The sequence below is a fragment of the Numida meleagris genome, chromosome 16 (genome assembly GCF_002078875.1).
Source record: "Numida meleagris isolate 19003 breed g44 Domestic line chromosome 16, NumMel1.0, whole genome shotgun sequence".
Lineage (NCBI taxonomy): Eukaryota > Metazoa > Chordata > Aves > Galliformes > Numididae > Numida > Numida meleagris.
In genome coordinates this window covers 6,867,631-6,888,696 of record NC_034424.1, presented here as the reverse complement: position 1 = coordinate 6,888,696, position 21,066 = coordinate 6,867,631, and the positions used below count along the sequence as shown (strand labels likewise).

The 21,066-nt window shown below is 51.3% G+C and overlaps 1 protein-coding gene across 2 annotated transcripts in view; it reads left to right on the top strand.

The window, feature by feature from the left end:
- The window catches only part of VAV2 (vav guanine nucleotide exchange factor 2), a 102,375-nt gene that overhangs the window by 71,521 nt on the left and 9,788 nt on the right, over window positions 1–21,066 (top strand). For both annotated transcript variants that reach the window (XM_021413669.1, XM_021413668.1), the window contains exons 4-16: window positions 1,959–2,027; window positions 7,053–7,155; window positions 8,771–8,869; window positions 10,057–10,125; window positions 10,758–10,858; window positions 13,579–13,678; window positions 14,521–14,616; window positions 15,042–15,110; window positions 17,210–17,296; window positions 19,132–19,217; window positions 19,505–19,637; window positions 20,554–20,663; window positions 20,922–21,023. In XM_021413669.1, coding sequence (XP_021269344.1) covers window positions 1,959–2,027; window positions 7,053–7,155; window positions 8,771–8,869; window positions 10,057–10,125; window positions 10,758–10,858; window positions 13,579–13,678; window positions 14,521–14,616; window positions 15,042–15,110; window positions 17,210–17,296; window positions 19,132–19,217; window positions 19,505–19,637; window positions 20,554–20,663; window positions 20,922–21,023 — 1,224 coding nt within the window. The remainder of the gene's footprint in view (window positions 1–1,958; window positions 2,028–7,052; window positions 7,156–8,770; window positions 8,870–10,056; window positions 10,126–10,757; window positions 10,859–13,578; window positions 13,679–14,520; window positions 14,617–15,041; window positions 15,111–17,209; window positions 17,297–19,131; window positions 19,218–19,504; window positions 19,638–20,553; window positions 20,664–20,921; window positions 21,024–21,066) is intronic.

The following is a 21,066-nucleotide window of genomic DNA, read 5'->3' as shown; positions in this document are numbered from 1 at the left end:
GTTGCATGTTGGGCCTGGTCAAGAGCAGGACTTTTAGGCAAGAGCTGCCTGAAGCCAATGAGCTGTCCCTAGGTGGGTGCCTGGGGCTGCAGGCTGCATAGGGGCAGCTGGCCCTGTTCCCCTATTTGGGGGGAAAGGTGAGGAACAGTGGGGAGATGGCAGCTCTGCTCCCATGGCACAAACAGGGGGAGTGTCACTGGAACCTGGAACCACGTGTGGCTTTTGCACGGGCAGCTGGAGAGAGCAAAGCGCAAACCCAAGGCTTCCTCCAAGCGGCCATCCTTCAGCTCCGAATTTTAGATGGATCATTTAGTGATCCTCCCCTCGCTGTGACCTCCTGACTGCATTCTGAGCATCCCTATCTAGCCATTACATCGCAGAGATCCAGGTTATTAGCTCCTCTCCTGCCCTGACTTTCTCTTCACTGTGCTGCCCATGGTCAAGGTGAGGGCTCCTTGTGAAGCTGCCATCTCCCAGAAACTCTCGTTAAGAAATGTTTTTCTCTTTGCTGCCTCCATATCTTACACGAGGGGGGTTTATCACAGCACCTGGTTACACCTCCAGCCCAGATTTAAGGTTTTGTGATTTTAATATTCCATATGGCTCTTTAACTTTCGTTCTGCCATGGTGAGCGCTGGAGAAGGAAATAGGGATGAAAAGCAAAACATGCATTTAGAAAAAAGTGGGTCGTGCCTCATGGTGGATGCTTGGTTTTGCTTTAACCTGAGGTGCTTAAGCAGAGGTCACTTCTGGTTTCTCCTCTCCTCCTGGGCTGTGTGTGTGCTGCCATGCTGCAGTTGATGCTGAGAGTTGGGGCACTGGGGTGATCCCAAATGGCACGGCCCCATCTCTCGGCCCCATTGCTCTTCCCCCTCCCTGCCTCTTGCACCCGTGCCTGGTTGGAGACAGCTTGCTCACCAAGGGAAGGGCAGAGGGAAGGCAAATTAATGCTAGAGGCTGGATCCACACGCAGCGAATTCTGGGGCTGGCCAGGCCATGCATTAAATCTTTCAGGAGAGGTGATCTATGGTGAAACAAAGGGTGGGAGGGCAGAGGAGGAAGGTGCACGTGGGGGCAGCAGGAGGTTTGCATGCAGCCGGTGTCACAAGGTGCACCCAGCCCCACGGAGCCAGGGCCGGCCACGGCCCCATGCCAGCAATAATACCTTGCCTTTAATTAAAGCAATATTTTTCATCTCCTTTGTACGTTATTTGATTATTACTTCAGAATGAGCCAAGGAATTCTTGCTTCCCCCGCCACTCCTATCCTTTTCTCTTTTTAATCTACTTCCCCCCTCCTTCCTTTTGCCCTTCTGGTCTCCTTTCTCTATCCCCCCAAGGTTTTAGCTTTCTTCAGCTGTTGCAGTCTTGCTAACATGAGGAAGCCCAGCTTTTGTAAGGACCCCCTTGTCCTGGTGGCGTGTGGGTGTTCTCTGAGTTGTGATGAGCAGAAAGCAGCACTGCTGGCGATGCTTTTCTAAAGTTTCCTCCATCCCAACAAGGCCATCCCCATCCTTGTAGGTGTTCAAGGAACGTGTAGATGTGGCACTTGGGGACAGGGTCACTGGGCATGGTGGGGATAAGTTGGGGTTGGACCTGATGATCTTAGAGGTATTTTCCAAACTCTATGATTCTATGAAGAACTTGCTGGATGCGGATTCATTTCCTAGCAGGCTGTTTGTGCAGGGCCTGGGGTGCTGCTGGGTGATGCAGCTCCTCATTGCTGTGCTCAGCTGGTGCCCGGCAATGACCCCCCCTCACCACCTGCTCCTTGTCCTGCTATGCCAGCGCTGCCTGAGGGAGCAGCCAAGATGATGTCCTAGTGCCTCAATAGGAACAAATGCGTTTGCAATGTATATTTTGCTGGGGAACCAGCCCCATCTGGCACAATGCTCCGGGCCGGGCTGTGTTCAGCGGGGTTCAGGAGCACCAGTAACACTGTGCCCATCTCTTTTGCAGGCCGTTCCCTTCGGAGGAGACCACGGAGAATGATGATGACGTGTACCGGAGCCTGGAGGAGCTGGCTGAGTGAGTCCTCGCCTTCGCAGGGGGAGGGCACACAACAGGAAAAGTTGCAATTTAATTCCAGCAACGTCTGATAAAGTCTGACAAAGTCTGACAGTGGGGCCTGGAGAGCCGGGCCAGCCGCTTTGATCGTCCTGCCAGGAGATTGTTGGGCTCTTATGATAGTCTGTCCTTTCCCACATAGAGACCTGGGAGACGTCTCCGTGAGTCAGGCTGGGTTCACAGGCAGCTCAGTGGGGTCAAGCCCTTGGGAAACCTCCTATCCCGAACCCTAACCCAACTGCTGGGCCCCCACAGCTGCAGAAGCCCGGGGTGTAACCCCTGCAGTGGGTTCCAAGCGTCCCTGTGTTGGGGAATAACCCACACAGGTCCTGTGCGATGCAGTACACACACCTGTGTGGTCTCTATTTTTGCAAGCAGCACGGTTTGCAAAACTAGTTGTGAATGCAGCAAGGCATGCAGCACTCTCTGTGCAGGGCAGGGCAGCCAACAAACCCTTCGCTGGGTCGGGGATGCCCCAATCAGTGCCAGACCCTCGCACACAACGCTACGTGCTCCGGTTGGCGTCCTGCATCTATATTTATCTGCCACTCCGGTGCCTGTATTTGCTGCCCTGAGCTGTGGCGATGATATAACAGGCTTTTAAACAACCTTGAACTAAAACGTATCTGCTGGAGTGCTGGCCCGATTGGAATTCGATGGCAGTATTCCCTCCGGCTCCGGCGGGGCCAGGGCTGTGCTTAGGAAGTGCTCTCTGTTTCATAGAGAGAGAGAGAATCCGTACGAGTGGATGTGCGGATTTACGCAGTTAAATATTATCCTTCCACAACGTAAATAATAAGCTCCTTAATCCAATGAGTTCCTTATGGCTTCGGTTATTACAAAAGTAAATCATGAATTGCCAGCGCAGGAGCAGAGGATACTGCCACCCCCTCCTCGTGGTTTGGTCCCAACTGCTGCAGTTTTAATACAACTCTAACTTATAAAAGGATCCTTTCAAGAATAGCATTCTTCCACCCCCCTCCCCACAAAGTTCTCAAAATCCCTTTCACGTTGGGTTTTAAAATTCCTCATTCTCACACACATGGGCACTTGTAATTGGAGAAACGTCTGTGCACGAGCTGGCTTGGCCTTGCAGCAGGATATTCCTCATTGACCCGTGTGGGTTTCTGCTTCTGACTGCTTTGCTTCTGGCTGTCGTTGCAGCAGCCCTGGGCTATGGGATGGGATGCTCCATGCATTGGGGTCTGAGAGGCTGAAAGCAGCCCCAGCTGCTCCTCATCCCTTCACTTGAGCCCATTCTTTATCAGCTCCTCTTTACACCATCAGATGGGAGCAGTGGGGAAAGGAGTGTGTAAATAAGTGTGGGGATAGTTCACAAATTCCTTCATAGAAATCAGTGCTTCCGATGCAGCCGTGTTGTGCAGAGGCACAGCCTGTGAGCTGTAGATGTCATTCATCTGCAATGGGAAAAATAACCCTGCAGAGCCTTGTGAGCCCCTTCCTGCCCTGATAAAGGAGCATCTCTGCAAGGAAGCTTCTCTGCAGCTTGCTGCTTGCTCTGGGCACCCGTGTGGCATGCTGGCAAACCACAGGGCTGCATGAGAGAGGCCTTTCTTAGCTGCTGCCCATCTCAAAGCAGCAGAACAAGGGCATCATTCATGGGCTGGGAGTGACTCAGTCTGCCCCAGCAGCTTTGCCTTTCGTATTGCTCATCACCCAGCAGCCTTTTGGAGAGGAGTGCGTCCCAAATGTCGTGTCAGAGGTGAGGAAATGGTTTGCACAGCAAGCAGCAAAGTGACCCAAAATGCACGGAATATATTGCTCCCAAACAGCAAAGGCACACACAGCAATCTTCCCTCCTGCAAAAGAAGCACCCCCACATCTCTGTGCTGTTATCAGTGCACAGATACTGCAAGTTATCCAAGGGGTTATTTTTGCCCTTTGGACTGTTTCACTTTTCACAGTGAAAACACAATGTTTTGGGGACTGGTGCGAAGATTTCTGATTGTGGCTGATATTTTGGGTTAACTCCTGCTCAGCAAAGCATTCCAATCATGAACAAGTGTGTGACGGAGGTGCAGATTTGGGGGGCAGGAGCAATCAGACTTGTTGTAGAATCACAGAATCATGAAGGCTGGAAAAGCCCTCTCAGATCCCCAGGCCCAACCCATCCCACTGTGCCCACTGACCATGTCCCTCAGTGCCACATCTCTGTGGTTCTGGAGCACCTCCAGGGACAGTGACTCCCCCACTTCCCTGGGCAGCCTGTGCCGGTGCATCACTGCTCTTTTGGAGGAGAAATTTTTCCTAATACCCAGCCCCAATACTTTAGAAAGGGAGGACCACGAAAAGCAAGGCTCAGAAGCGAGCTGTCCGCCCACGGGTGGCACGTGGAAGCCTGCTGGGTACAGAGGATGTTGGTGCCTTGCTCCCACCTTTGGGGCAGGGCAGATGTTCCACACAGATAATGGTATCACCGACACTGGGCTGCCCACCCAGGAGGTCATTACAGACAATTTCATGGAGACAACTGTTAATTTATCTTTTTTTTAAGGAACAATTGGTGATGGAGAGGGGAGGGAAGGCTAAAAGGCTCTCATGGGAATGAGCAAGTTCTCTGATTCCCCATCCTCAGCCTGTCCGTCGGCCAGATGGTAGCCCAGGAGCAATGGGGCAGATGGTGAGGGCTGGCTGCTGCTGGTGCCTTCTTTAAAAGTGAGAACTTCTGCCCAAATGATGCCATTCATTGGGGCACAGGACTGGTCCATGAGCTTCCCCCACCATGAGCTCCTCTGTTGTATTCTTGTATTTCTTTCCCTGCTGTCACCAGTGGACCTTTGTTGTATCTCCCAAAGCAATGATGTGATCAGCAGAATCTCTCAAATGCATTTAAAAAAAAAAAAAAAAAGAATTGAAAAGCCAAGGTGAGATGATAAGTTAGCTGCCACTTTTCTCATTATTTTTTTGTGTTGGAAAAACCACACACGCCAGCCAGTTAAATAAATTGCTCTGTAGTCCAGGGCACTTGAGCCATAGCACTTGCACACGTCTTTTCTTCTTCGTCACCCGGTTTTTGTGTCCTGCTTGGGCTGTCCCTAAGGTTGCATTCATTGCTGCAACATCTTGAGGCTCATTTTTGAGATTATAAGGTTCCACTGTCCTGCCCACAGGGCTGGGAGTTTGGGTTTGGTTGTTGGCTGTCTTATTTTAGCTCCTTCTCCCTTGTCCTTTTGCCCATCCTGGTGGCTCTGGGTCTTTCATCAGCAGAGTGAAGCAGTGCTGTGGTTTGGGTGGGTTTTGGCATGGCTGGTTCACTGCGGTGGAGGACATTTGCACAGAGCAGTCATTGCCAGGGAGGAAAAGCTCAGCCAGCAGCACTGGTTTTGCCTGAATTTGCCTTACATAAGAAAAGCTTTTACTCTTTTTGCCTTGACTGAGCTTCCTTGGCTGGGCAAGATGCTGCCAGCCCAAAGATGATCCGTCCCAATAACAGTCATTGCAAATGCTGGTGTTAGCTCTGAAGGGAGGACAAAATCCCTTTCCTAACCCCAGAGCTGTCCATGAACCTCCTAATCCAGGCTCTGATCCCCGTGGGTAACTTGCAGAGTCTGCTGCTGTTACTGAAGGGGTAAATTCCTGGTGAAGACAGAGGTGAGGATCTGACCTCAAGTCAGAGAGTTGTGCAGTCAATGTGTAGCATGCTCGGGATGCTGAGCCTATTGCCATGATAAATGCTGAAAATACCTGCCCTGCTTTCCCACTCCTTGCAGCACTTCAAATTGAGAGTGCTCATAGGTTGCTGCTGTCAAAAATCACCCAGTTCCCTTTTCTCTGTTTTAATAATGGGGTGCGAGCAGTGCATATTTTCACTTCTGGCAGACAAAATATGAGTGATGGAGCGATGCAGAGCAGCAGTGCCAGCAGCTGGGCGCGTGCTCCGAGCTCGGCAGGCTGCTCTGGGAGAGCTGCTCCGTGCCACTTGGCTGGGCACCAGCAGGCTCTGGTGCTTGTCAGCGGTACAGCAGGGACGTGCATTCATAACCGAGGCTCCATCCGGCAAAGATGAGATAGAAGCATCTTTGCAATCGGCCCTAGACTGTCTCTGTTTTGGTCTTGGGGCAAGGGTTTGGTGCCGATGCGTAGGGACGCGTTGGCCAACTCAACCGTACGCTTCCTAGCGCCCTGTGAGCAAGGAAATGATGTATGGAGAGGCAGCCAGCAATCCGAGAAGGGAAGATTAATCGGGAAGCAGGAGTGACTTGCTCTGGATGAGGAGAGGAGCTGAGAATATAAATATTGGTACAGATAATAACGGTGACGGCAACGCTTGGGAAGGGGAAGATGGATCACCAGCTATTAGTGGGCATTATTACAGCAGCTGTAATGCATCACTCTGGAAGAATGGGATGGATACATCATGCCAGTGAATTTATTTAAAATCCCCAAACTTTTATTAAATAAATCTGCTTTTAAAAATAGAAAGAACTGCATTTAGAGAAGACATAAAGCTCAGTTCTGCAAACAGATGTGCTCTGCTGCTCGGCGCCGTGTCATGTAGGAGTGTCGAGCGCTACGGTTTGAGCACAGTTTTACACCTAAACATATTTGTATGTAATTAATGCCCACGTTGAAAGAGATGGCTTGTAAAATGTGCAAAAGCTGTTTGATATTCCAGCGCTTCACGCTGTCCTGATCCCGTGAGATTGACTTTGGTGGGAGCTGTTAGCAGCCTGCACCTGTAGATCTTGAGCACGAAAATTACTGTTGTTAATTGGTATTTGTGGCGGGTTGGATTTTCAGAAGAGCTGTAGGACTTTGGAGCCCCCTGGGGGACTTTGTAAAGGCTCATGTGGCAATTAAGCACCTAACTCCATCACCTTCTAATGTCATCTCTCGGTGGCACCTTGCAGCCTGTGCTTGCAGGGGCTTTTCTTATTGCCAGTGTTGCTCTCCATCCCAGTTGTTGGCTTCCCCATCCCGTGCCAGCGATGTGCCTCCCTGTTACCTCTCTCCTTCTCATTGCAGTGAGCACGATCTGGGGGAGGATATTTACGACTGCGTCCCCTGTGAAGATGAAGGCGATGATATCTACGAAGATATCATCCGGGTGGAAGTTCAGCAGCCCATGGTAACTCTTTACGCACGTTCTTAGAGCTGTGATGGAGGGGGAAGGGAGAGAATAAAATTAAATAAACGAGGGATCTGCAAATGACGGGGAATGCAGCAGGGAAGAGAAGGGCTGCCCTGATTTCTGCTGGCACAGAGCTGGGAGGAGCTTTCCATCACCGTGTGAGCTTCCAAATTGTCTCGCATCCTCTGAATACCTGCCACCTTCGTGCTAACTCTAATTACTGTCTCCTGCCTGCAAACAGCAGACGGCGGCAGAGCACAGCTGCCTGGAGCAAAACAAGCTCAGTGACAGATCCCCTCCAACCCAGGCGCGTGGCGGTGCTGGGTGGCACTGGGAGGCTGCAGACTGGTGCCCAGGTGTGGCTGCAAGCGATGCGAGGACCATGGCAGTGCTGGGTGAGGTGTCCATCACTTCACGCCTTGTCCACAGCTCCCTGCACACCGTCAGCATGCCTGGAGCCAGGAGTTGGGCGCAGATGTTCCCAAGGAGCCTTGCCAAGGCACACGGGGCTGTCTGCAGGCAGTGCCGGGGCAGCCCGGTGGCCAGCAGTGGTTTTGCCGTTTTGCCACCGGTGCAGAAGCCACTTGGCTCAAGGGCTGCTCCTTGGAGAGGTTTTGGTAGGAATTTCTGCCATAGGAGGCAAAAATAGGGCAATAGTCCCACCGTGTGGGTGCCCAGCAGCCAGGCGGTGCAGGATTAGGGGCACTGAGTACAGTTTGTCACTGTGCCCCTGCAGTACTCTGTGTTTTCTTGGACACTGCTGAGTCGGTGGCTCTGGCTCCCTTTCCTCCCTGTCCTCATGCAAGAAAGTCTATTTTTAATACGGTCACCCACGTTCCTGTCTACATATTGGATTTTTTTAAGCTTTGTTGCCATAGCAAGTGTGTAATGCTAATTGGTTTCTTGTGTTTCTGCATGCTTCAGATTAGATATATGCAGGTAAGCCATTAATTAAAATACTGGGTTCCATTGAGCTGATAGGTCCAAGCCGTGAGTTCCAGCGGGGTGTACAGAGGATGGTCATTCCTGTGCATGATCATTAATCACCTCCCAAACCCTAACACCTCCCAGAACGTGTTTCTCAGCTCCTCTTGGCAAATCGAAGGGTGAGAGAAGCGGCTCCAGGAGTTGGGGCTTTAAGGAAAAACATGTATGATCAGATCTGACCTAAAACCATGAGAATTGGCAGCCCTGGCAGGGGATTTGTATAAGTCTGACTTATTATTTATGACCCATTTAGGCTCTGCTGTGAGTTTCATCTTAGGCAAAAAAAAAAACAACCAAACCTACAAAAACAACAAAACAAAAACCAGAGAGAGAGAGAAAAAGAGCATTTATCTCTGATTTATTCTTTAGCCGATAATCTTTGGTGATACAGTTATTATAAATGGTAAAAAGGCAATGCTGTCTGTGTTGAAACATATTGAATAGCAGAGCCGAGGTCTCTTCCTATGGATTTTGGATAAAAACTGTTTCCTTTAACCTAAACCAATGACGGTGCTCCTCTGGCTTTCCTAACTTGCACTTGTTCCGACGTTGCCATCGCTGAAGGCAGGACTGGAGCTGTGCCACCCTTCAGGCTCTGACCATGCGTTGTTTTAACTTCCCCTAGAAAATGGGCATGACAGAAGATGACAAAAGGAATTGCTGTTTGCTAGAAATCCAAGAGACGGAGGCCAAATACTACAAAACGCTCGAAGATATAGAGAAGGTAAGCGCCGAGCCATCTTTTCAGTGCCATCCCCTTCCTCCTCATCGCTCGGTCCTGCGTTAGTCGTGCTGCAGCAGTCATTGCCACGGAGCTGGCTGATGTGACGGAGCAGCATCGACGCCCGCGTGCAAAACTGCAGCACGAGGAGGAGACGGGAAACCCATCCTGACAAGAGCAGATGTGCAGCCGGAGCCAAGCAGCCTATCTTCTTCTGATCGCTGCGTATTGGAAATAGGCTGAAAAATTCCATATTCTGTCCCCTTAGCCCGGGGTCTGAGCTCCAGCTCCGCGCAGCCGGGTCGCTCTCGCTGATAAGAGCCGAGTTGCAGATAGCTTATCGCTTTGATTGCTGCTGAATAACTCGATAGTTTCTTTCTTCGGAAGTGCTGAAGCTGCGCTGACTTTGTCATTGAAACTAATTGGATTAAAAGTAACGTTGCGTTGCTTGAGCTCCCGGGTTTTAATTGGGTTTGATAAATTATGGTTGTGCCTTCCTTTGAAAATAAAATGAACGGCGGAGCCGTGGGTGCTGCCGGAGCCTGGAGGTGATTTTGGCTCCGAGGAAAGTGGCAGAGATAGAGAACAATAGGGAAAATGGAGCTGCCATTCTCCTCACCCCAACGCTTTTGTTTCCCCCTTTTTGTAATGGTTTGCCTCCGTCTGCTGCGAGTTCCTGCAACCTGAGCGCAACCAAATGACGCTTCCCATTTTCCAAGCAAATGTCCTAATGTGTGTAAATAGTGCTTTCTCTCTGAAAGCGACCTCAGGCCTTCTGTTTTGGTCTCAGAGAAGGGTTACGTTACTGCTTTGATATCCTTCACTAAGGCTTGTGGAGGCACAGCGGGTTCCGACAGCGCGTTATGGGCTGCAGGGTCCTGCCTGCAGAGCGTTGCATTAGTGTAGTTAAAAGAAATGTGGGTGTTTCTATTAACACGTATTTGTCCAGGAAGGCATTTCCAGTGTAATCGTATCAGCTGTGCTTTTTCAAGGGCAGAACTGTGGTGAGAGATTCCAAGAGCCAAAGAGATAACTCGCAGCTCCTCGCAGCTGCAGCTGAGAATTGCACCGTGGTGGAGGCTCCACCCGGTTCATCATAAGAAAATGAAAAACATATACCCCAAACCCCCCCAAAAAAAACCCACGTATCCACTCTCCACTTCCAATCCCCTTTCCTTTGCCTCTTGCAGAACTACATGAACCCACTGAAGCTGGTACTGACCCCGCAAGACATGGAAGCTATCTTCATCAATTTGGAGGTAACAGCACAAACTGGTTTCAGTCTTTGCCCTTTCGGTGGCAGCTCAGCCTTCATCCTGCTTTTGGATTGCACTTTTCTTTGTGCGTTCTCCTGGATAAGTTCAGCCCTTGGTGTGCTGAGTGGCTTTAAAAGATGTTTTTTGGTGCTCGTTTTAAGGTTAGGGATTATATGAACTCCAGGTAAGGAAATCATTGTATAAGGCGGATGTTGCGGGCCTGGTGCTTCACCTATGTGTGTGTTTTAGCTGTACTTAGCAATGCCTTGGGAAGACAGCAGGGTTGTTGCAGGATTCAAGCCCGATGGGTAGGCAGGACGGAGTGAAGCACAGAGCCCTCGTGGGGCTGAGCACACTGTGGGTTTGTGGGGTGGAGTCCTTCACCCATCACTGGTTTGCCCTGCTCATGGGCCAGCAGTGCACAGGGGGCTTCAGTGCACATGGCTGCATCAGTCCCACATTGCACCTTGCACTCGTGGCCGTGCAGGGCTGACCTCACTAGGATGGCTTGTTTTAAAAACAGCCGTAAGGAGAACGTGACTGCCTGGTGAAGGGGTGAGCGTGCAATTCTCCAGGCTCTACTTGCCCACTCGCTTTGGGTTTGTGTTAAATGATTGATCGTTTCTTTGTTTTAGGACCTAATTAAAGTGCATTTCAATTTCCTGCGAGCCATCGATGTCTCTATGATGTCTGGAGGAAGCAGCCTGGCAAAAGTATTTCTGGAATTCAAAGAGAGGTAAAAAGGAAACACAGCCTTCAGACAACTCCAAGTTAACAAATCGGGGCTATGAACTGTAGGACCCATTTCAGACCTCATGAATAGCAACGTGCATCTCAGCACAGCAATTTCCTATCAGTCATTCAGCAGCTAGGTGCTGTCAGGCTGCTGTAGCATCACCAGGTGCCTGCACTTAAATAGCACATGTGGGCAGAGGTGGGAGGGGATAAAATGGGAACCAGAATGGAGCAAAGCCTCACTCTCCTTCATGGGCTTTAGTGCTGTCTCCTCCTGCAGACCTCGCAGGGGCTCGAGGGCAGGATTTATCCTTGCAGGAGATGTCAGTCTGGTTAGATCAAAGCAAGGGTTCGCTATAAAGAAGTCATGTCTTTGGCACTGGTGCTGTCCTGCATCCATTGCATGATGAGTAAATGTAAAAGTTGCCTTCGCAAACATAATAGGTTCTGTGTTTTGGCAGCTGCAAGGAGGAGTGTCCCAGAACACAAAGATAAGGTTAATAAAAGTCTTTAATATTCTTAATACTAATCAAAGGCCTGATTCATTGTGGACTCGTGCCAGGGTTTTATTTCACCATGATTAAACCAGTGTCTAGACATAGAAACGCCATTCAGAAGTCAATAACTCCAGAAATACCATCTGCATTAATAATACACTGTAAGGTCAGATATTCCATCATTCACAGTGCCTCTTTTAGAAAGCAAATGCTTTTGGATTAAAGAAAAAAAAAAGTTCCTGGAGAAGAATGCAAACTACTCAGAAATGCTCATAGAGCTCATGTAGGTGGTTTTGATTTCCTCATTCCTGGCGCAGTTTCATGCACACAGGTGCTGTCCCTGGGCAGGAATCCCTTCCTGAGGGCACTGCAGGAATGGGGCACAGCATCCCTGAGAGCTTGGCCACAGCAGAGGAGGTGCCACGCTTTGAAACGCTGAGAACTTGCTCCAGTGTCATCAAGAAGAGGACCCCAAAAGCCAGCTCTTGGGATTGAATCGTTTGGGGCAACCTGAGCTAAATCAGCAGGGCCCCCTCCTTCTTGGGGAAGAGCCACGGGGAAGGGGGCACGGTCCCATTACAGCAAAGAGATGGGGGCAGGAGGAAAGCTCACACGGGGAGGTGCTGTTGCCCCACTGGAAGTGTCCTTCAGAGTCCTGCTGGGTCTCTGTGCTGAGGACCTTCCTCCCCATCCGATGTACCTGTGACACAGGGCTCTTGTTCCCATCCGTGTCCTCAGAGACATCCCAGCCAGGTGATGCGCTGCTCCGCTGCTCTGCAGGGCTTTTTAAAAGGAACTGGTTTGTAACTCTCTTTCTCTGAAAGTTGGGGCTTTGGATTTATGCTCCCGAAGCCTCTTAGAGGCTCTCCAAGTGCTGGCAAGCCAGATACTATTGTGCCTGTTCAGAAGTTGTCAAGGGGAAAAGGCAGCAGACGAATCGGTGTTGGCTGCGGGTTGGTCGGGGCGGCGCAACCCATAAATCTCCCGGTTCAGTCCCATGCTCATGGAGCTGCACCAGGTGCTGGGTTTTGTCTCCATTGAGAAGAAGGGCCCTGAAATAAGGGATGGGTTCCAGCGAGTGATGGAATATGTGTCTTATCAGCAGCAATACAGTTAGCAGCAGGGAAAGGGGGGGAAGGACCTAAACCTGTCGTGCAGGATTAATGAGCGAAATGGAAAAGGAGGGGGAATCCACAGCAAAACTGCTCTGTTGGTGTCAGGTGTTCAGATTTATAGCCCAGGGCATCCTTACAGAGCTCCGCTGTGCTGCCAAAGGCTGTCACCGCCTGCTGTCACCGCACCACCCGCTCCTTGCTCAGTGCACGCCCTGTGAGGAGCACACGATGCACTGCTGTGCATGTGGAACTCTGCTGGGGCGCATCCAGCCAAGTGTCCCTGGGCTTCGAGAGGAGTTTGAAGCCTCTCATTCCCTGGTTAGGTGCAGTAATTGCTGCTGTGGCCATTCTGGGTGCTTCCGAAGGACCGTGTTCCTTGCCTTTGTGTTTGGTGGAGCATCCAGAAACCTCAGCTCTTGGGAAGTGGATTTTCATTGGATTTTAGTTTTTTGCTCTTTTTGCCCCCGTGCCTCCCCAGGTGCAGGGAGGCAGTTTGCACACGTGCACCCTTGCAAACCATGGTGTGGCAGAGCCAAAAACACAGAGCATCGCCAGCAGGGAGGCGTGGAGCCTGTGAAGACATCGGGTGGATTACAGCAGAGAAAACCAACTTTCTTTGAGCCCTTGCTGTGTCCTGCAAGTCTTGTGCTGTGCAGCTGTGGCTGCAACGTCTGCTGAGCCCCAGCTGCAAGAGGACGGGGCACGGGGCTGGCTGGGGCTGCACGTTGGCACCCAGGAATTTGGGGATGTCACTGAATCATTTGGGTTGGAAGGGACCCTTAAAGGCCATCTGATCCCACAGGGGCACCCACAGCTCCACCGGGTGCTCAGAGCCCCATTCCCTGACCTTGGTGTTAGCTGTTGCACCCGCAGACCTGGGGCTGCAGAAACCCCTTTTGCTGAACTGCCCCGACCGCCCCCAGCCCTGCCAAAGACTTCAGCATTAAAAGTGCTGCAGTAAAAGAGTGCTAATGCTTCGCTAAGAAGCGACGCGGGGGAGTTGCCGTTCGCCTTGTCCTCTCGCCGTATATACTCACATAGATCTTTTATAACAGGTTATAACTGCCAGCAAGTGTTTCCAATTACATTTGCCATTTCCCCCTCTCCAGGCTGCTGATTTACGGCAAGTACTGCAGCCACATGGAGTACGCCCAGAACACGCTCAACCACCTCATCGCCAACCGGGACGACGTGCGGCAGAAGGTGGAGGTGAGCGGCGGGGGGCACCCGGGGCACCCATTCACCCCAAAGCCCTTTTGCTGGGGAGCAGGACAGCACAGGCTGAGCCAGATGTCAGATGGAACAGAGGAGCCCTGGAAGGGGGGCACCGTTTTTCCCCCCTCTCCGGTTCTGGCTTTGGTCTAGATGCTAATCTGTATTTGCTGGGCTGTCTGCGCACCTCGCCTTGCTTTCTGCAAATGCCCCTTGACTCTTTGTGCAAAAGCAGCAACCCAGCTCAGGGTGAAGGCTGTGCATTCCGTGATATTTGTAAGCATCTCCTCTGGGTTTTGCATCAGCTCTGAGCCACGTGCTCTGGGTGCTGCTGCAGCCTCCCCTTGCTCTGTGCTTCTCCCTTTGCTCCTCCTGGCCCACAGAGGCCCTCGGCTAACACGGCACAGTCTCATATTTAAATGGGTCTCAGTGAAGGCAGCAGTGCAAAACTTCATGTGATCACATTAGCTTATCTTAATGACTTAATCCTTATCAGCAAAGCCACAGCAACTGTCTGCGTGCTTGCTCCGAGCCCCCTGCAAATAAAATGCATGAGCTCGAGCCACGGAGGAGGTGAGTTAAGCTAATGTGTTTCATTTGACATTTCCCGAGGTCTGGGAGCGCTGCGTGCCCTCCTAATGAGCGGAATCTCATTAAGCTGCAGTAGCTCGGCTGCATGAGACCGCTGTGCTGTAGGGCCCAGCCCCTGTGAGCTCCTCCTGGCTAACAGAAGCAAAACGTTGCAGCCGTGGGACTTTCAGGGGTTCTTGTTTTAGGGGGGGGGCTGTCATCGTTCTCCCCCAGCTGCCGCACTGCTGATGGATTGATTTCTCTCACAGGAATGCACGCTGAAGGTTCAGGACGGGAAATTTAAGCTGCAGGATCTGCTGGTGGTTCCCATGCAGAGAGTTCTGAAATACCACCTCCTGTTAAAAGTGAGCATTCCGGCGTTAGCGCTTCTCTCCGGCTGCCATCCTCGCTGCAACAACTTGAGGCTTTGATGCTGGAGAGCAAAGCTTTGCCAGATGCACGGGGACGGTTTTTTTTTTTTCCTCCCCTTTTCAAATGAAATAATTACGAGAGCTACTTAACGCGCCACGATATTTGTGCCGTCTCTTAAGGCATGGTGACCTGGGGTAATTCTGCACTTGTTAGCCACGAGAGGCAGTTAATGAATATAAAATAAGCTTGCATATAATCTGATTATGTGTGAAATTCCTGCCGTCAGCTCCGCGTAAGGGAGCTCGGCAGCACCAGCACGTTGGCTCCAGCCCCGTCCCATTGCCAGCACGGCAGCTGCAGCCCTGCACATTGATGCACAGGTGCTTTCCCCGTACACCCACCTGCTTTTGTGTTTCAGGAGCTGCTCAGCCACTCGTCGGACCGGCCCGAGAAGCAGCAGCTGAAGGAGGCTCTGGAAGCAATGCAGGTACAGCAGAACCATGGGTGGACAGACAGCCCAGCAGCCTTGGGGAAGGCAGCCTCTCCTTTAGGGCACGTGTGTGTGGATTGCTGTTTGATGGGATACACTCCCTGGTGCACTCCAAACTCACCTCAGGATCATCGTCAGCAGAATCTGGTGGGAGGATGCCCATTAAATCCAGGTTTTCTCTCTCGAGAGCATTGCCAGGTTCATCCCTGGCCTCGCTTGTTTGCTCTGAGGTCACTTTGTTTTCTGCCTCTGAGCCTCAGCTTTTTAATGACACTGCGTTTCCTACAGTTACATAACTTTGGTGACCTTTTTAGCCACTGTCCCTGCAGCCAGTGAGTCCGAGCCCATATGTAGGTCGTTCTAGTGAGGACTGTTTGAAGGACACTGCATTCCCACTCCACTGCCGAACAGTACAGCCTCAAGCAGCCATGCTGGGAGTGGGAGAAGGGATTCCCTCTGGTGCCACAACCCCCCCTCCCCCGAAAATGTCCTTCCTGGCTGATGAGACAAAGCAGCAGACCTGGTGACAGCTGTTAAACCCTGCTTATGGCCTCGTAATGCAGCACCCACTGCTGCTGCTGCTCATAAATAAATGGATGCAATCTCTGCTGCAGAGTCAGCATTTTTGGGAGGAAGCTGCCAATAGCCATCAGAAAGGTTTGTTTGCTTTCCTTGCCCCATCACAGAGTGCTGGGCTAGCCAGGGGGCATAGGAAGCAGAGAGGTTTGATTTTAATTGATTTGTAAACCAAGGCTTAACTTACAAGCCGTGCTCTCCATCAGGATTGCAGCCTTTCTGTCTCCTGTGCTGGCAGATGTCGGTGCCCTGTGGGGTGAGCTGTGCAGGGGGTGGATGTCCACAACCGGAGCTGCCCTTCCCAAAGGGCTTCACTCCCTTTCACTTTGCATATGTCATCATTAGCACAAGGCGGGGGCAGGATTTGCACCCAGAGGCTGTGCATGGTGTTTGCATTGTCCCTCCACCTGAGCACACAGGGCTGAACCCCAGGGGATGGGGACAAGGTAGACCCTGCAGACCCAGCCTGCACGTCACTGTTTCAAGTCACCAATGATCCTGGAATTGAGTTTCCCCTTCACACACACGGTGATCTGCTCAGCAGGAGGGAATAAATGCTGAATGCCCAAGCACTGATGGAGGATGCCAACCTCCTTTCAGGAGGCTTTTACTTTTGTCCCTCTTGGTGACCATCCCTGGCACGGGCTGGACCGGGTGTTTTATGATGTTACAAGTATTGTCATTTAGCTCAGTGATTATCGTCTGTGATTAACCCTTCCTGTGTTGGGAAGCTGGGGAAGGTCTCACCTGCAGGGGATGTCTTAAAAAATTCCACTCTCAGATTTAATCCGAGATGACAAGAGCTCTCGTTGAGGACAAAGAGGCAGGGAACAGATGAGAAAATAGTGAGATGTGGTCGGAAGGATGTAAGAAGTTGTTGTAGCTGAAGGGGAAGGGTCCTTTCTCTTTGGGCCGACATTTGGGCAGGCAGAGGATTTTTTCAGAGAAGAGCAAGCACCACAGAGCATCTCCTTATTTTACAAAATTGTCGTGGTGTGGTTGGAACTCATATTATTGCACAGAGGTGGGTGTTTTGACGATGAAGAATGGCTCAGAGCTCTCTTCCCGGGGGGATGAAGGGAATTAGGGTGACGAGAGGTGGGGTGCTTGCTGCTGGGGCTCACACCGGGCACACGCCATGCGTCGGGTTACTGGGTTCATGCATTGCCCTCTTCTGGGAAATGGGAGAAATTGCAGCAGAAATGGTCCAGCAGTGCCAGCACCGCACACCCCGAGGTGCCGGGATGCAGCCTGGGGGCACAGGCAGCCACGATGGATGCCAGCATGGGCTCCTTTGCTTCATTTATAATCACGGGGCTCGTAATACAGCAGAATTCTGCTGGGCTGCTTTTCCTTTCCTTCTGGTGACGCCTGTGATTGCAGCATCCTGTGCTGCACGTGTTCCTGGTCCAGCTCCCAAACACGTACAAGGAGAGGGAGCAGAAACACACACCAGCTGCTTTATTGAAGGTGCTGGTTCTACTGGGAAAATAAAAATCAGCGCTCGCTTTTCTTTTAAGGACTTGGCCATGTACATAAACGAAGTAAAGAGAGACAAAGAGACATTAAAGAAGATCAGCGAATTTCAGAGCTCCATAGAAAATCTGGTAAGTTGGAAGATCCCCCTCTCGCTCCCAGCTTTGATTTGATGGTTATTGACACATCTGCTTTTTCTGTGCAATTACTGCTGAATCCGATGTGCTACCTCAAGTAAGATCCCTGGGCGTTTGTGTGGTCCCTGGCCATTGACAATATTTTATTTTGGCTGTCGGTGCAGAAATGGTGGCTTCATCGAAAAAGAAAAAAAAATTGGCTGTGTAGGGTGGATGAAAACACTGAAAACATTCCTCCAACTTTCTCGTGTTATCAGTATAGAAGGGAATCCAAGAATTCCCCCCCAAATAGGTATCTGTCTGCTATCTAATGTAGGTTTTCTGTTGGGGTTAGTAGACAGAATGATAGATTAGACATTCCTGCTCTTGAAAGCATACCAAAGCCCATCTGGAGAACAGCACGTACAGTATGCACCTCATCCCAAAATCTCAAGGAGATCACAGACTCATTAAGGTTGGAAGAGACCTCTAAGATTACCAACCCCAACCCATCCCACCATGCCCCCTGACCATGTCCCAGTGCCACATCTCCGTGGTTCTGGAACACCTCCGGGGATGGGTGCTCCCCCATTTCACTGGGCATCCTGTGCCAGTGCATCACCACTCTTGCTGAGAATGTATTTTAAGGAGAATCTCATCTTCCAAACTCCAGAGGTCTCAAACACGAGGTCCCATAGCTGTGCACCACCCAGCTCTCCGTGCCCTATTGCTTGTGTGCTCATAGCCCTGAAGAAGCCCATCCGTGTAATGTTCAGAGCTGCAGGCTGACAAGCTTTGTCCCCCATTTGAGATGGGAGGGGAGGGCTGGGCAGCTGTGGGTGCAGCTGCTCTGCAGTCACGCTTTACATTGGGGTAATGCAATTTGGGGTCTGACACCTGAGATGCTCCAAAAGGGCTGAGAGAGGGAAGATGCTGAGCGCTGCCCACCCCGAGGGCTTCCCAGAGGTATGGTGGCTTTGGGTTCTTTGAGCCTGGGCTTCGTTTGAAAACGATGCACTTCTAGTTGATGATGGTTTAACAGATGGAGACGAAATCCTTAATTTTCTCGAGAAACCTACAAAAATTCTCAAGCGGGATACGGGCCGTTGCGGCTCATGGGTTTTAATGGAAGCAGTCCTGATAATCCTCGTCTGTGTGAACAATCAGACAGCGTGCTCCACAAAGCCAGGAATGCAAATGGGGGCACCGAGCAGCTCCCTCCCTCCTGCAGCAGGTTTGACATGCGGGAGAGGAGGTGGTAACAAAGCAGCCCCTCCGTCTGCAGATCAATCCCACGCACGTTCCGCTCAGCGTTTCCTTTTGTTGCACGGGACTGGAAGTTGTGGAGTGATTGGTGTTGTGTATACAGAGCCCACGTGGCACAGTGATGAAGCGATGGCAGGCTGTACACACAGCTGCATACAGTATTTGTTTTTTGTATGTATTTTCCTGACGAGTGATGCCTCTTCACCGTGCTATTTCCCTGCAAGCAACGTGCAAGCGAGCTGATGCGTGGGGCTCAGCAATGCATGAGGGCTTTGGAGCTGACAGCCCGACTGACCAAGCCAATGGGTTGGACACCAGCCCGCCCCAAATCCCGTCTTGGTTCGGGTTGGGAGTCAAAACTAAAGAGCCCTGGCTCTTGTTTTGTAGGAAACCCGAAATTATTTTGTGGGCTTTTGTGTTCTGGGTCCCAAACCTTGCAAAAGCGCCTGGATTTGTGAGCCCTGCCCTGGGGTGGGTGCCCTCCTGGTGCTGAGGTCAGGGTGCTGCACTTGGGGAGGTTGGATTTTGGTGTTCCCAAACCCAACCCTGGCCGCAGGTCTCAGCCACGCGTTGCTTTCCCACAGCAAGTGAAGCTGGAGGAGTTTGGGAGGCCGAAGATAGACGGCGAGCTGAAGGTCCGCTCCATTGTGAACCACACCAAGCAGGACAGGTGAGAGAGCAGCAGCATTCTCCTGAGAGAGAAATGTGCTACGTACAATAATCCCTAACAAAGCGTGTCCCTGCTAGGGCGATGGCCAGAGGAGCTGGCTTGCAACCGCTGCTCTGTGTTGGAAGTCGTAGGAGTGCACACTGACAGAAAGCACCATCAGTGTGAAATTACAGCACACAGAGCTGCCCCACCTGGGGGTGCACTGCAGAGCTGTCCAAGTGCACCCCCTGTACGGTGACCACGATTAGCTTGCTTGACCAGCTTGCTTGTTTGCTTGCTTTGGGCAGGTATTTATTTTTATTTGATAAAGTGGTGATCGTCTGCAAAAGGAAAGGATACAATTACGAGCTGAAAGAAATCATCGAGCTGCTCTTCCATAAGATGACCGATGACCCTATGAACAACAAGGACATTAAGAAGGTAGGTGGAGTGTTTTGGAGCTGCTCTGGCCAGTCCTTGGGTAGCACATTCCCAGCAGCCTTTTAAAATAGAAACAGAGCTTGCAAAATGCTGGAACATAAACACTGAGATGTCAGGGCAGCCTTACAGAGAGTTGGGAAGTGCTTAGGTGTATAGGGCTGGGCTTGATCCTATGATCTCCATCTGTGCAAAACAGCCCTGGAGAGGATGGATGGGGGGGTGGAGGGAGAGGGAGGCAAGGCGATGCTTGCCCTGCTATCAGCTTGCCAAAATCAGCTCAATGAGTGCAGCTGCCTCTCAAGGAGCAGCATTTTGCTGGTGTCCAGCTATCAGAGAGGCAGGGATTTGTGTGCAGCCAGGTGTTGTATGGGTGGGACACATGACATTGGGTGTGAATAGCCAGTTTTGCCACTTGGATGCTGAAGAAATGCTGCTAGCTTCGTGTTTTAATGCCATATATTTCCTCTTTGCTCTCCTATGCTTTCTAGTCTCATGGAAAAATGGTAAGCAAAGCACACAGTTTTCTCTCATGTTTCTCTGTGCAGTGTTGTAATGAGACAGGCAGAGCATATGTGTGGTGGGCAGGTCAGATGTTCCTCCTGGGCTGTCAGTTGCTGTCAGGGAGAGGGATAATGGCTGGGGAGGATCCACTGGAGCAGAAAAATCCCACTTCTCTCATCTGCCACCATAAAATCCCATTTGGCTGTAGTGCACAGTGCAGGGCCGGTTCAGGCATCATTAGCTGTGATGTGCTGTAGAGACAGAGAGCTGCTCTCCCTCCTTCCCTACTGTTATCTTTGCAAAGGTGCAGAGAAAAGGGGCAGGCGCTGAGAGCAGCTCTCAAGAAGTGTGGATGAAAGCTCATTGCTGCTCAGGTGCTGGGAGCGCAGCGATCGCTTCTCGTTTGCTCTTGCAGTGGTCGTACGGCTTCTACCTGATCCACCTTCAGGGAAAGCAGGGCTTCCAGTTCTTCTGCAAGACGGAGGAGATGAAGAGGAAGTGGATGGAGCAGTTTGAAATGGCAATGTGAGCACCGGGCATGGGGCGAGGAGCATGGGGCTGCTGGGTGTGGGAGAGCAGCTCCGGTAGCAAAGCTGCCATGGGCTGGGGAGGTGGGACCCTGTGCAAAGGGAGGCTGGGCCCAGCGTGAAGTCATCCACCCGAGTGTTTGCCCCAAAGCCTGTTCCCAAACTTTGACCAAAATGCAAACAGACCCCGGGGCGAGTGGCCGTGAGCTCAGAACAGGTGACGGGGGCAGGTTGATAACCCCGCTCCTTCCTGCAGGTCCAACATAAAGCCAGAGAAAGCCAACGCCAACCACCACAGCTTCCAGATGTACACGTTTGAAAAGACCACCAACTGCAAAGCATGCAAGATGTTCCTAAGGTGAGCCGTGTCCTCATTGTTCTGTGTCTGCAAACAGACATGG